The sequence below is a fragment of the Protomyces lactucae-debilis genome (genome assembly GCF_002105105.1).
Source record: "Protomyces lactucae-debilis strain 12-1054 chromosome Unknown BCR37scaffold_6, whole genome shotgun sequence".
Taxonomy (NCBI): Eukaryota; Fungi; Ascomycota; class Taphrinomycetes; order Taphrinales; family Protomycetaceae; genus Protomyces; species Protomyces lactucae-debilis.
The window spans coordinates 272,748-284,699 of NW_024467998.1; the positions used below are offsets into that span (position 1 = coordinate 272,748).

Below are 11,952 nucleotides of genomic sequence, written 5' to 3' on the forward strand. Positions count from 1 at the left end.
AGACGACGTCAATTGCAACCACAAACGACAAGAAACAGTACACCTGGGTGCTTATCATGGTGGCTCGCATACTCCAGTCTGATAATGCTATGCGGCTATCGCCCAATCATACAGCGTTGAGTGACTCGAATGCAGAACTGATTGCTGCACTGAAGCAGAGTCTAGCGACCAATGACTCTGCGACTGATGACGCCCTGCTTTCCGAAGACCGCGACGAGTATGAGATTACACTGAAGCTCTTTTTCACACCGGATACAACTGCAGAAAGTAGATCAGAGGATGTCGCACGGTGTGTTGATGCGACCATTGAACAGCTCAAAGTAAAGTCGGTTGACTTGCTCATACTGGCGTTTCCTGGCATTGTTCTCGATGCTGAAGACGAGGAAGACGCGTTTGACGAGGCAAGCTTGAAGGATATTGCAAAAGTATACCAAGCAGCTCAAGATCTCGTTGCACAAGGCAAAGCGAAAGGCCTCGGCGTGTCGGAATTCAGCGCCGCACGGCTAAAGCAGCTTTACGACACAGCGGCCGAATACAATGATGCAGGGCTGCCCACCGTCAATCAGATCAATCTCAAAGACTGCTGTGTGATGCCTGCAGATTTGATTGCACTTGCAAAAGACCGAAACATTAAGCTCTTTACGCATGGCGACCTCAAAGAGATGCTGCCACAAGCGCAACTAGACGATTTGATGGTTGGCACTGATGCCCAAACACGCTTTACCGCAAAATGGGTCAGCAAAGTGACTTGTGTCGTCAAAAGTAGAGGGGTCGTCGAATTCAAAGGCTATGCAGCCATGATTGAAAGCTAGATTTGCTATGTTCATGTATCATTATCATTATTCTTCCACATCACTTAGAAACAGCTTTGCATTGTGTGTACGCTGCTGACTTGCAGTCACATCATCCATCAATGGACCACTACGTTGCGGTGTCTTGACAGGACTAGACTTAAGCTTGGCACGGAGTATCTGAATAGTCAAGTCGCGTGCCGCCAGCAAGCGTTTGAGCGTCTCTAATGACTTCTGGGCGTAAACTTCTTGCGTTTTGCTTGCAGAAGGCGAGCTGGGCGTCAGTGGAGCCGAATCATTTTGTTGACTCTTTGACTTTGGTGTCGAAGGAGGAGACAGTGTAGCTGATCCTTGTGTAGCAGGCTCTTCGGCAGCAAACAATGGCGTCTCTGTCGACTTGTCTACGCCCAGACTTGCCTCCACTCTGTCTGGACTGGCAGAGAGCTGCGATAGACTTGAATTACTGCGTGCCAGTGAGCTTCGGATAGACGCAATGCTCATATCTCTAGCCTTGAGTTGTCGCAAACACTTGGACCGTTCAGCCTCTTCACTTGTCTCTGCGCGCTGTGCCAGGATACGCTTATTTCGCGATATTGTGTGCGCATCCTGACAAACCCTCGTGATGTGCGCGAATCTAGCAGGCCCTAGCATGATTCCACCATAGACACGCGTACAAACCATAAGACCAATAGTATTGCTTGTTGCCAGCAGACTGATGAGCTTTTCTGATGAAAAGCGCTCGCCATCATCGTCGCCACCCGTGATGATTTGACGCTCTCCGCCTGGCTTAGCCTGCGCAGTGAAAGCGTCGAGTGTCGTTTGCCCGCTTGTGCTCGAACCATCGGCATAGACGCGCCAGGCCGACATGACATGGTCTGCACCTTGCACCAGAGGTGACTTTTTGAACTTGTTGAGCAGGCGATTCGCTTCGCTCGTTGTTTCTAGCGGGAAGTAATAACCCACAAAGATAGACTTGCGATCATGTAGCGGATCAGAAATGCCTGTATAGAGTGGCCATCCTTCAAAGGGATGGGCCGGTAGAGGAGACCCCGTAGATTGCTTTGGAGCTTGTCGCTGCACAGCAGATTCAGGAAGTTGCGCGCGCTTGTTCAAAGAGGAGCTTAGAGACTGGGCCTGGCCTGCTTTGCCAGCATAAGCATCATAGGAGCGCTTCATTGCTGATTCATCCAAGCTTCACAGTGGACAGTTATTCAGTGTGTGGTAGAGGTCAACTATACAGAAAGTAAAGTGACTACAGAATTGGGCCTAACCCGCCGCTACGAGATCCCCTCACTTCTTCTTGTAGAAGAAGTGCAGGCCGCTGTTTACAACGAAGCTCAGTAGCAAGATGACACAAGCAGCTGTCGGTCCGAAGCGATCGTCGTACTGAACGGCACGCTTGAGTCGGATGTTGTACGAGCGCCAGATGTACATGCAGAGCGAGTAGAGCAAGACCAGTACGGACGTGACCATGAAAGAAAATGCAGCAGAGATGGTCACCCAGTCATTACCAAAGTTGAGAAGTGCACCGGCGATACTGCCAATGAGAATAGCAAATTCCATGTAAGAAAGGAATGTGCGCTCAAGGGCAAAGTATGTTTTAGGTTCAATGCGCACAGGAACAGCAATGCGTTTCCCGGGAGGCGCAGTGAATGTCTGCACATACGAGACCTTGTCGGCTCGCTGCTGATCACTACCATCGACTTGCTTCTTGAAAATCTTGTCTTGCCACTTTTGCAGCTTGCGGCTGATTTTGCGAGAAATATCGTCTTGGCTTGGGTCGCGCAAGGCTCCACGATACAACAAGGGCATATACTCATCCTCATCATCATGTTCATCTGCCGTATTTTCTTGCGCCCGGTACAGCCTGGATCGGATCTCATTGTCGTGAAAGGCAAGACGCTCTTCCTCATCCATAGCATTTGCATCATAGTCTGACGAATGCGACTGCGACTCTGTGTTGACGTCAGAAGTTGTGCCGGACAGCTGGTGACTTGGTCGTTCAATGCCAAAGTTCTTGGTGGCGGGTTTGCGAATATCGACGCCCATCTGTGGGTACCAGTATGGCACAACGCTGACCTTTTCTGGCACAAGACTCGCAACACCATGAATGAATTTCGAGAACTTCGGGACAGCTTCGACGAGATGCGAAGAGACGAGGTCTCGGACCCACTGCGGTGCTTCTTGACCCATGGCAGTCTGCAGCTTGACTTCGAGCACAGCATAAGGGAAGAGCTCCTTCTCGCCTGCCGGGAGCTGCTTGAAGGGCCAATCCACGCCGATGTCCATGCGACGCCAATTGTCGCCAGCACGTTGCTTGCCATCAAAGTCGTCCTCGCGAACCATCGAGAGCTCAGTATCGAGCGAGATACGCACACGCGCGTCGCCTGGTAGCTGGAAGGCCGTTCGGTTGTAGAAAGAGCGCACGACAGGTTTCAGCTTCTTGGTGATGATCGTGTACTGTGCCTCTGTTGCCAGCTTTTCAAGGTCTTCAATTTCCTTGATTGACTTTTTGCCCTCCTGTCTTGCTTTGGCAAACAAGTCGTCGACTGTAAAGTCGCCCTTCATGAAGGCATTCACATTCTTCTCCTTGATCGGGAAACGCGCCTTGACTGATTTTTCACCCGTCCAGTCCTCGCGATGTGTTTTCCGCTCAACGAAGATGGTGTTGTTGCCCAATCCGCCATACCAACGCAGACGCATCGCTTCGGCTCCCTCAGACTTTTCCAGACGGCCAAGGTAGAGTTCCAGCTCATTGTTGTCGTAGTAGATGGACGTAATGGCAGAATCTTCAATCTCAAACTCCTTGTTGGCATTGAAGACGAGCACGGGCAAGTGCTTCAAGATGTACAACTTGAGTTCTGTGACATTGTCTGGGTGGACCCAGTATTTGGTAGTCTGTCGAACAAAGTTTTGCTGTCTGCCGCCAGCAGCAGAGTCACCTTCTGTAGGAGAACCACGGGTACGCACAGTGTCGTAGATCTTGGAAACTCGCACCACAGTCGCATCGTAGTTTGTGTTGTAAAAGGGCTTTGCGTTGAGACGCGCAGCAAAAATGGGTTTGAGGTGCCATCCAGTCTGCTTGTCGTGCTTCTTGATGATCTTGGTGAAGCCTGTGTAGTTGAGCTGGTTGAATTTGCTCAAGTCATGTACATCTGCAATAATGTCGGACACCTCCTCCTCCAGCGCATCAAAGGCTTCTTGGGGTGGCGGGTTGGCAGAGTTGAGGGCAGCGACGGTCGCATTGACTTCTCGATCACAGGCTTCTATCCGCTTCATGATCTCAGTCGACTTGACCTTTTGAAAGGTGAAGACCTTATCTAGCTCGCCTTCAAGAATCTGAACAAAAGCTGACTCTGCTTCTTCTGTCCAGCTCTCATCATTCTCCTTGAGACGCTTCTTGATCTCGCGCTTGAGGCCATCGTAGTCCAGGTACTGGTACTTGAACTCTCGCAGGAGTGATTGCTGTGGGTTAGCACAACCAGAGAGATAGTGGATGGACGCACCGAGAGCTGATGACCAAACTTCATGGTGCAGGCCGCGGTTGAGAGAGCGTAGGCGCAACGAAGCGCAGCCTCAAGCTAGCTCGGCGATGGGTGGGCAGAGAGTATGAAGGGTGGTTGTATCGGGCAGTGCTGATTTTGGTGTCAAATCGCCCGTTCGCGCGCATCATTCTGGGACAAGCTCGTATCAACCTCCCGGCGGACTTGTTTGTTTGCTAGGGGCCTGTCTATGGACTGAATGATATGATAATACGTACTAATACTCTGGTCTATTGCTATATGCCTCTATAATGACAGGCGACCAGACTGTAAGACCATTGCAAGGACTGCGACTTGTTTGCGCTCTCGAGGCTGCGCTAGAGCGTCAACGAATGAGAAGCCCGCGTCCGTGCACGCACCCAAATTGGGCGGGAGTAGCCATCTGAATCCTCCCTACAGCTCCCGGGGTCGGATACAGGATCATGCAGCGTGCAGTACTACATGTGCGCTGGCCAGTAACTCAGACAATAGCAGCTCAGCAAGCAATTCATGATAATACATCGTATACATCCTATCATTGCTGAATTTCACATACAATCTTGCCGCCATCACCAGCGTTGGTCTGCATACGCTCCTGGGCGTCCCTGATTTGCTCCATAGTGAACACCTTATCGATATGGCTCTTGAACTCGCCACTGACAAGCTTATCAAGGGCAGCCTCGCAGAAAAGATCACGCAGCTTGCCTTGATATGTTGGATCGCGCGAACGGAGTGTCGTACCTCGGATAGTCAGCCGTTTGAAGAGGATAGGCATCAAGTCCACCTCGAGCTTTGACCCAGACATCATGGCCAGATACACAATGGTCGCATCTCGACCAGCAAGGGCAATGTTCTTGCCCCAATAGTCAGCGCCAATGAAGTCCAACACGAAGTTGACGTCCTCGCCCTCCGGTAGCTCTGCGCGAATAACTTCAGCAAAGTCTTGCGTCTTGTAGTTGACAGCCAACGTTGCACCCGACTTGCGGCACAATTCGAGCTTCTTGTCGCTGCCTGCAGTTGCAAAGATGCGCTTCGCTCCAGCCTGTTTCGCCAACTGGATAGCAGCAAGACCAACACCAGAAGCACCTGCGTGGATGAGCACATTCAAATTGCTCTCCTTGCGAGGCATATCACCCACCATATGCAACGCTTGCAAGGCAGTGAACCATACTTCGGGCAAGCTCGCCGCTGTAATCATGTCAAACGCATCAGGCTTGTGAATGCACATTTTTTCGCTCACTGAGATGTACTCTGCGTAAGCTCCACCGTACGCCAAACCAAAGACGGCATCACCGACCGAGAAGGAGTCCGAACAGCCGTCGCCCATATCTTCAACGACACCAGCAAATTCTACACCCATGATTGGACCCGCTTGAGGTGGAAGGGGATACTTGCCTTCTCGTTGCGTGATGTCCATGCGATTCAGTGCAAAGGCTGCAATCTTGACGAGAAGCTGACCTTCTTTGGCTGCCGGTTTGGGAGTCTTGGCATCGATGCATAAGTCGTCAAGCGAGCCTTTACCATTCTTAATCTTGACAGCCTTCATTGAAGCCATTTTTGATGGTTGAGAAAGCCAATGCCTCGACGTTGAAAACGGTGCTGGTCGAGATATGCGTCGTCTTGTGCTCTTGCCTTTGCTGAGCTCGTGTGACGTCCATGCCCACCCTGTCGCTGGTGTGGGAGGCTAGGTTTCAGATGGTAAAAGAACACCAAGCACCTGTAGTGGCCATGGACAATGCAATAGCAAGGAGCAAGTCCAGATGAGTATGCGCCCAGGGGCATCACTTCTAACACAGACTAGCTATACTCTAGTACTGTAGCTTGCTGCTCTTTCTAGTACGGAACATCTGACAGGTGCCTACATATGAAGCAGCATTATGCAGCTCCATGTCTCGTGAGAGCGCCTTACTAGTAGGGAGTGGCGCAATTTGGAATAATTCTCGTCACGTTCTTCTCCTTACCATCTTCACCCTTCTCTAGCGTGGTGCTTGCATAAGGTGAGCACTGGTGGAACATTGGGTAGGGGCGAGCACGTATCCATTCTCCCGTGTTATCGTGATTATCAGGATCCACCCACTCGCAGTAAAAAAGACCAGGCGTATCCGAGTGTCCAGTCATGTTGTATGAGTAAGAGACGATGGTCTTGGGATGATACGTAATAGTCTTGTTCTGAAGACCCCAGTAGCATTCGCTGACCTGGCCGCAATCATTCTGGTTGGCCAGTTTCTGCTTGACGTAGGTGATGTTGCCATCGTCTTTCATGACAGAGAGGTACCAATACAAGGAAGTAGGCGTGATAGCTGGCAAATCTCGACTTGTATATACTGGTTCCTTTGTTCGACTTGTATATACTGGTTCCTTTGCAACTGGTTTAGTGTGCTTCTTCTTACCCGTGCCATGCGTACTTTTGGCAGATGCCTGCTGCATCAGCTGGGCGCTTGCAGCGATGATGAGCACATAGTCCAGAGATGAAATTTGCATTGTCGAATCCCTGACGAGAGGATTTGTAGACAAACCTCGGCCACGGGGGACCTTTATAGAGGCCCTGCAATGAAGGGGCTAACATTTGGTACGCTGTATCTGTTAGATATAAATGAGCTTCGAGGTTCTGCGGGATTCGAGGTTGGGTCCAGGAGGTGTCTCCTGGTGAGCACTGACTCCTGGTTTTCTTATATAGATTTCCTTCATTGCTATAGACTATAGCTATGGTTGAATAAGCAGGATGAAATGAGCTGGATGAGGCCTTGGATTCGGGGTTTAAAGAGCTGCAGCGGTGTCCTCTAGGGACTAGTCACTTTTGGCTCAACGGGAATGCGATGTGTGGGGGACCCCGAATAGGTCTGACAGTATTTTGGGAGATTAGGTCGCAAATAACCTCGTACTGCCCACAGACCAGGCATGAACCTGACAAACAAAACACTGGCGCCTACATAGAAGTGCCAGCTTTGTCATCCTTGTGATTAGACGCGTCAACTTGTTGCCACAAACTTGGGCAATGTTTGTTGGCCTATGCTTTTGTTTGAGAGCGCATACCCCTGTCTGTATTTCATAGCGTGCTCATTGTTCAATGTCCGTGGGCCAACATCGCGTCCACTTGCGATGGCTTCCTCAAGCAGTAACAAGACGCCCTCGGGGATGCCATTGCGCGTAAATACCTCCTCCAAAGAAGCATAGGTGTTGTTGTTGTTGAATAGGAATTGGCGCTGCTCAAGTGTCTGCCATAAAAACGAGCCTCGCGTTGGCATACGCATATGTGCGCAGGGGTTCCACTTAAGACTGGCCTTTGCAGCTGTAGGCTCATTCCCGCCGTGGAATATTTCCCCAGACCTCGCAAGTCTCGGCTGCGTTCACATGCGCGTACGGTCAAAAACCGGATGTGGTCCGACAAGTCGACATTTCTCTTGATGGATGTGTGGACTGATTGAATAAGCTCCACTTCACGTAAGTCAAGTGAACGTCCTTGCCCTCTGGTAGTTCTGCAAGAATATCTTCAGCGAAGTCTTGCGTGCCGTAGTTGATAGCCAACGTTGCACTCACTAGCGGCACAGTTCGACCTTTGTGGTGCTGTCAGCAGTCGCAAAGATGCGCTTCGCTCCAGCCTGTTCTGCCAAGTGAATAGCAGCAAGTTTGAATCGCACTCCTTGCGAGGCAAGTCACCACCAGATGCAACGCTTGCAATGCGGTAAGCCGTACTTCGGGCAAGCTCGCCGCTGTATTCATATCGAGTGCATCAGGCTGGTAAAGGCACATCTTTTCGCTCACTGAGATGCACTCTGCGTAAGCACCGCCGTATGCCAGACCAAAGTCGGCATCACCGACCGAGAATGTGTCCGAACAGCCGTCGGCCATGTCTTTGACGACACCGGCGAATTCTACACCCAAGATCGGACCAGCTTGAGGTGGAAGAGGATACTTGCCTTCTCGTTGCATGATGTCCATGCGATTTAGTGCAAAGGCTGCAGTCTTGACTTGAAGCTGGCCTTCTTTGGCTGCCGGTTTGGGAGTATTGGCATCGATGTATCAATCGTCAAACGAGCTTTTACCATTCTTGATATAAAGAGCCTTCATTAAAGCCATTCTTGAAGGTTGAGAAGCCAATGCCTCGACGCTGAGAACGATGCTGGTCGAGATATGCGTCGTCTTGTGCTCTTGCCTTTGCTGAGCTCGTGTGACGTCCATGCCCGCCGTGTCGCTGGTGTGGGAGGCTAGGATTTCAGATGGTAGACGAACATCAAGCATTTGCAGTGGCCATGGACAATGCAATAGCGACTATCAGCGAGGAGCAAGTCTAGATGGGTATGCGCACAGGGCGATCACTTCTCATAGCAAGAAGCTACTCTCGAATACTGCAGCTTGCTGCTCTTTCTGATACGAAACAGCCGACAGGGTGCCTACATATGGGCCAGCCTTATGCAGTTCCATTTCTCACCGGAGCGCCTTACTTATTAACGGTAGGAGTGGCGCAATTGGGAACAATTCTCGTCACATTCTTCTCCTTACCATCTTCACCCTTCTCTAGCGAGGTGCGTGCATAAGGTGAGCACTGGTGAAATATTGGCCAGGTTCCACCATCATCCTCCTCCTCTCTTTTGTGCTTGAACCCCTCAGGATTCTCCAACATGCAGTGGAAGAGACCAAGTTTCTTCGAGTCTTTTCCAGTCATATTGTACGGGTAGGTGACGATGGCCTTGGGGTGAAACGTAGCAGTCTTGTTCCAACGACCCCAGTAACACTCGCTGATCTGGTTGCAATCCTCCTGGTTGGCCAATTTATGCGCCTCGTAGATGGTCTTGTTATGTTTTTCTCCGACGGGCTGGTACCAATACAAGGTAGTAGGCGTGACAGCTGGCAAATCTCGTTTTGTATATACTGGTTCCTTTGCAACTGGTTTGGTGTGCTTCTTCTTACCCGTGCCATGCGTACTTTTGGCAGATGCCTGCTGGATCAGCTGGGCGCTTGCAGCGATGATGAGCACATAGTCCAGAGAAGAAAATTGCATTATCGGATCCTGACGAGAGAATTTGTAGACGGGGCTCGGCAACAGGGAACCTTTATAGAGGCCCTGCAATGAAGGGACAACCATTTGGTAAGCTGTATCTTGGGAGATTAGGTCGCAAAAGACCTCGTACTGCCCAAAGACCAGGCACGAACCTGACAAACAAGACCCTGGCGCCTACACAGAAGTGTCATCTTTGTCATCTTTGCGAGCAGACGAGTCAACTTGTTGCCACAAAGTTGGGCAATGTTTGTTGGCCCATGGTTTTGCTTGAGAGCGCATACCCCTGGCTGTAGACTATAGTGTGTTCATTGCTTGACGTCCATGGGCCAACATCGCGTGCACTTACGATGGCTTCCTCAAGCAGCGACAAGACGCCCTCAGGATTACCATTGCGCGTAGACACCTCCTCCAAAGAAACATTGTTGTTGTTGTTGTATAGGAATTGGCGCTGCTCAAGTGTCTGCCATATAAACAAGCCTTGCGTTGGCATGCGCATATGTGCGCATGCGTTCATCGTAAGACTGGCACTTGCAGCTGTAGGCTCATTCCCGCCGTGGAATATTTCCCCTGACTTCGCAAGTCTCGGCTGCACTCACAGGCGCGTACGCTCGCATGAGCCTGGTGAGATCCGGGTAGGGTCCGGACAATTTGACATATCTCTGGATGGATGCATAGACTGATTAAAGAAGCTCCACTTCACGCAAGCCAAGTAGAAGTCCTCGCCCTCTGATAGCTCTGCGCGAGTGTCTTCAGCAAAGTCTTGCGTCTTGTAGTTGACATCCAAGGTGAAAAGTTGCACCTGACTTGCGGTACTCACCGAACTAACACATCATATAGTCACTCTTCGGTGGACCCGTGCTCTGAGGATGACGCTACAGGGCACGGCGTTCGGTCAGCCAGCGTGAAGACCAGGTGATTCGCGCTGAACGGCAGCGCCTCCTTGCAAGCACGGATGTACAGGCACCTATTCGCTACTCATGCAAAATGGGCGGGTGAACATCCTTTTTCGCCTTGTTTCGAGCCCGACCAGCTCCGTCTTGTCATCTTGAAGAGCCTGGTCAGTCCTGCTCGGGCACAAAAGGCAATTAGACAGGTAGAGAGCTTCCTGCTACTCTCTTTCCGGGGCGTCTGTCGTATCCCAACAACAAGTTGCAGTAACTAGGTCAACACCATGGACGACCTGGACCTCGAGGTCTCATCTGAGCTTCTTGTACCCCGCCTGCGGTAAAAGCGTACAGCTCCCTCCAGTTTACTTCATGGCATATAACCACCAACTACTGCATCATTGCCGGCTCCTGCGATTTTGTTTATTTGATCGGACGGGGTTCTGCCTGGTCCCCGTTTGGAGCCCTCGGAGCCCTCGAACTTCTTGTGCCGGTCCAGATACGCTGTTTCTCGCTCGTGTAGACTAGCATGGAGTGTCCCCTTCTCGCTCTCGCTATGAGTGGATTATACCATACTTGTCGAAACGGCTTGCTTCGAAGCTTTTTCCGGTGGACCCTTTTTCCAATGAGCATTGCGCTGGTCAGTCTGTCTGGTCTTGTGGTAGGCTTGCTACGGCAATCCATACCACAAATACGCTGGGGGGCAGCACCTCTATCAAGACGAGCACTGGGAAAGACGAGTTAAGCTGTGTCTTCTATGACCAGCCAATTACCTCACAGCACTATGTGTTGTCCGGCGTGGAGAGTTGGAGCACCTTGTGCATGCGGATTCTCTCTTTTGCTCCCTTCTTACTGGAGGACAGTAGTTGAGCTGAACACGACATCGCTTTTGTCATTAACTAACACCTATCACACAGATTCACACTTCGAGCTGCCAGCAGTCGCAAAGATGCGCTTCGCTCCAGCCTGTGTGTGAGTGATGGGATTTAGCTAATGAAAAAAGCTACGTCGTGTTCAGCTCAACTGAGTACAAAATAGCTACTCTTATACCACAGCTTGCTGCTATTTCTGATACGAAACATCTGACAGGGTGTCTACATATGGACCAGCCTTATGCAGCTCCATTTCTCTTTAGAGCGCCTTACTCAATTAACACTGCAATTTGGGATAATTCTCGTCACTTCCCTCTCCTTACCATCTCCGTCCTTCTCTAGCGTGGTGCGTGCAAAAGGTGAGCACTGGTGAAACACTGGGTAGGCTGGGGCATATAGCAAATCTCCCGTATTCTTCTGACTGTCAGGATCATCCCACATGCAGTAAAAGAGAGCGGCGTCTGCGATCCCTCTGTACGGGTAGGTGACGACGGGCTGGGGATGATACGCAATAGTCTTGTCCTGAAGACCCCAGTAACATTCGCTGACCTCGTTGCAATCATCTTGGTTGTCCAACCTATGCCTTTTATAGGTAACTGTGCCATTTTTCTTGACGGCGAGGTACCAAGACAAGGAAGTAGGCGTGACAGCTGGCAAATTGTCAACTGAATACGAGGTTGCCTTTGCAACTGAATCAGTGTGCTTCTTCTCACCCATGCCATGTGTAGCTTTAGCGGATGCTTGCTGCATCAGCTGGGCGCTCGCAGCGATGATGAGCACATAGTCCAGAGGAGGAAAGTGCATTGTCGGATTCCTGATGCGAGGATTTGTAGATGAGGCTTGGCCACGGGGACCCTTTATAGAGGCCCTGCAAAGACGGGGCAA

At 50.8% G+C, this 11,952-nt stretch overlaps 7 protein-coding genes across 7 annotated transcripts; 1 reads left to right on the forward strand and 6 right to left on the reverse strand.

Annotated features, from left to right (window-relative positions):
* Positions 1 to 56: 56 nt before the first annotated feature.
* On the forward strand, positions 57 to 812 carry BCR37DRAFT_391941 (NADP-dependent oxidoreductase domain-containing protein; the record flags this gene model as incomplete). Its single annotated transcript, XM_040871081.1, has 1 exon — positions 57 to 812. The coding sequence occupies one exon, from the start codon at positions 57 to 59 to the stop codon at positions 810 to 812; it is 756 nt and encodes a 251-aa protein (XP_040726371.1).
* On the reverse strand, positions 813 to 2,012 carry BCR37DRAFT_378373 (uncharacterized protein). Its single transcript, XM_040869032.1, has one exon. It carries the CDS (start codon positions 1,965 to 1,967, stop codon positions 840 to 842), a length of 1,128 nt encoding a protein of 375 aa, XP_040726372.1. The 5' UTR covers positions 1,968 to 2,012; the 3' UTR covers positions 813 to 839.
* BCR37DRAFT_356259 (vacuolar transporter chaperone complex subunit) lies at positions 2,004 to 4,425 on the reverse strand. Its single transcript, XM_040868196.1, has 2 exons — positions 4,298 to 4,425; positions 2,004 to 4,256 (listed from the first exon to the last, which is right to left on the reverse strand). The coding sequence occupies exons 1-2, from the start codon at positions 4,319 to 4,321 to the stop codon at positions 2,082 to 2,084; spliced, it is 2,199 nt and encodes a 732-aa protein (XP_040726373.1). The 5' UTR covers positions 4,322 to 4,425; the 3' UTR covers positions 2,004 to 2,081.
* Positions 4,426 to 4,735: 310 nt separating this feature from the next.
* BCR37DRAFT_378376 (uncharacterized protein) lies at positions 4,736 to 5,965 on the reverse strand. Its single transcript, XM_040869033.1, has one exon. It carries the CDS (start codon positions 5,865 to 5,867, stop codon positions 4,848 to 4,850), a length of 1,020 nt encoding a protein of 339 aa, XP_040726374.1. The 5' UTR covers positions 5,868 to 5,965; the 3' UTR covers positions 4,736 to 4,847.
* Positions 5,966 to 6,220: 255 nt separating this feature from the next.
* On the reverse strand, positions 6,221 to 6,793 carry BCR37DRAFT_386529 (uncharacterized protein; the record flags this gene model as incomplete). The annotated part of the gene is made up of 1 exon (XM_040870447.1): positions 6,221 to 6,793. One exon carries the CDS (start codon positions 6,791 to 6,793, stop codon positions 6,221 to 6,223), a length of 573 nt encoding a protein of 190 aa, XP_040726375.1.
* A 1,707-nt stretch (positions 6,794 to 8,500) lies between these two features.
* On the reverse strand, positions 8,501 to 9,526 carry BCR37DRAFT_265172 (uncharacterized protein). Its single transcript, XM_040866743.1, has 2 exons — positions 9,288 to 9,526; positions 8,501 to 9,248 (listed from the first exon to the last, which is right to left on the reverse strand). The coding sequence occupies exons 1-2, from the start codon at positions 9,393 to 9,395 to the stop codon at positions 8,751 to 8,753; spliced, it is 606 nt and encodes a 201-aa protein (XP_040726376.1). The 5' UTR covers positions 9,396 to 9,526; the 3' UTR covers positions 8,501 to 8,750.
* A 1,814-nt stretch (positions 9,527 to 11,340) lies between these two features.
* Positions 11,341 to 11,871, reverse strand: BCR37DRAFT_386531 (uncharacterized protein; the record flags this gene model as incomplete). Its single annotated transcript, XM_040870448.1, has 1 exon — positions 11,341 to 11,871. The coding sequence occupies one exon, from the start codon at positions 11,869 to 11,871 to the stop codon at positions 11,341 to 11,343; it is 531 nt and encodes a 176-aa protein (XP_040726377.1).
* Between the last annotated feature and the right edge of the window lie 81 nt (positions 11,872 to 11,952).

What these genes read in the sequence shown, in the direction of transcription:
- BCR37DRAFT_378373 (XM_040869032.1), bottom strand. Translation starts at nt 1,967, where the DNA reads ATGAAGCGCTCCTATGATGCTTATGCTGGCAAAGCAGGCCAGGCCCAG.
- BCR37DRAFT_356259 (XM_040868196.1), bottom strand. Translation starts at nt 4,321, where the DNA reads ATGAAGTTTGGTCATCAGCTCTCG. An exon ending in AGTTTGGTCATCAGCTCTCG is followed by an intron (nt 4,257 to 4,297) that starts GTGCGTCCATCC and finishes GCTAACCCACAG; the next exon opens with CAATCACTCCTGCGAGAGTT.
- BCR37DRAFT_378376 (XM_040869033.1), bottom strand. Translation starts at nt 5,867, where the DNA reads ATGGCTTCAATGAAGGCTGTCAAGATTAAGAATGGTAAAGGCTCGCTT.
- BCR37DRAFT_265172 (XM_040866743.1), bottom strand. Translation starts at nt 9,395, where the DNA reads ATGGTTGTCCCTTCATTGCAGGGCCTCTATAAAGGTTCCCTGTTGCCG. An exon ending in AATTTTCTTCTCTGGACTAT is followed by an intron (nt 9,249 to 9,287) that starts GTGCTCATCATC and finishes CTGATCCAGCAG; the next exon opens with GCATCTGCCAAAAGTACGCA.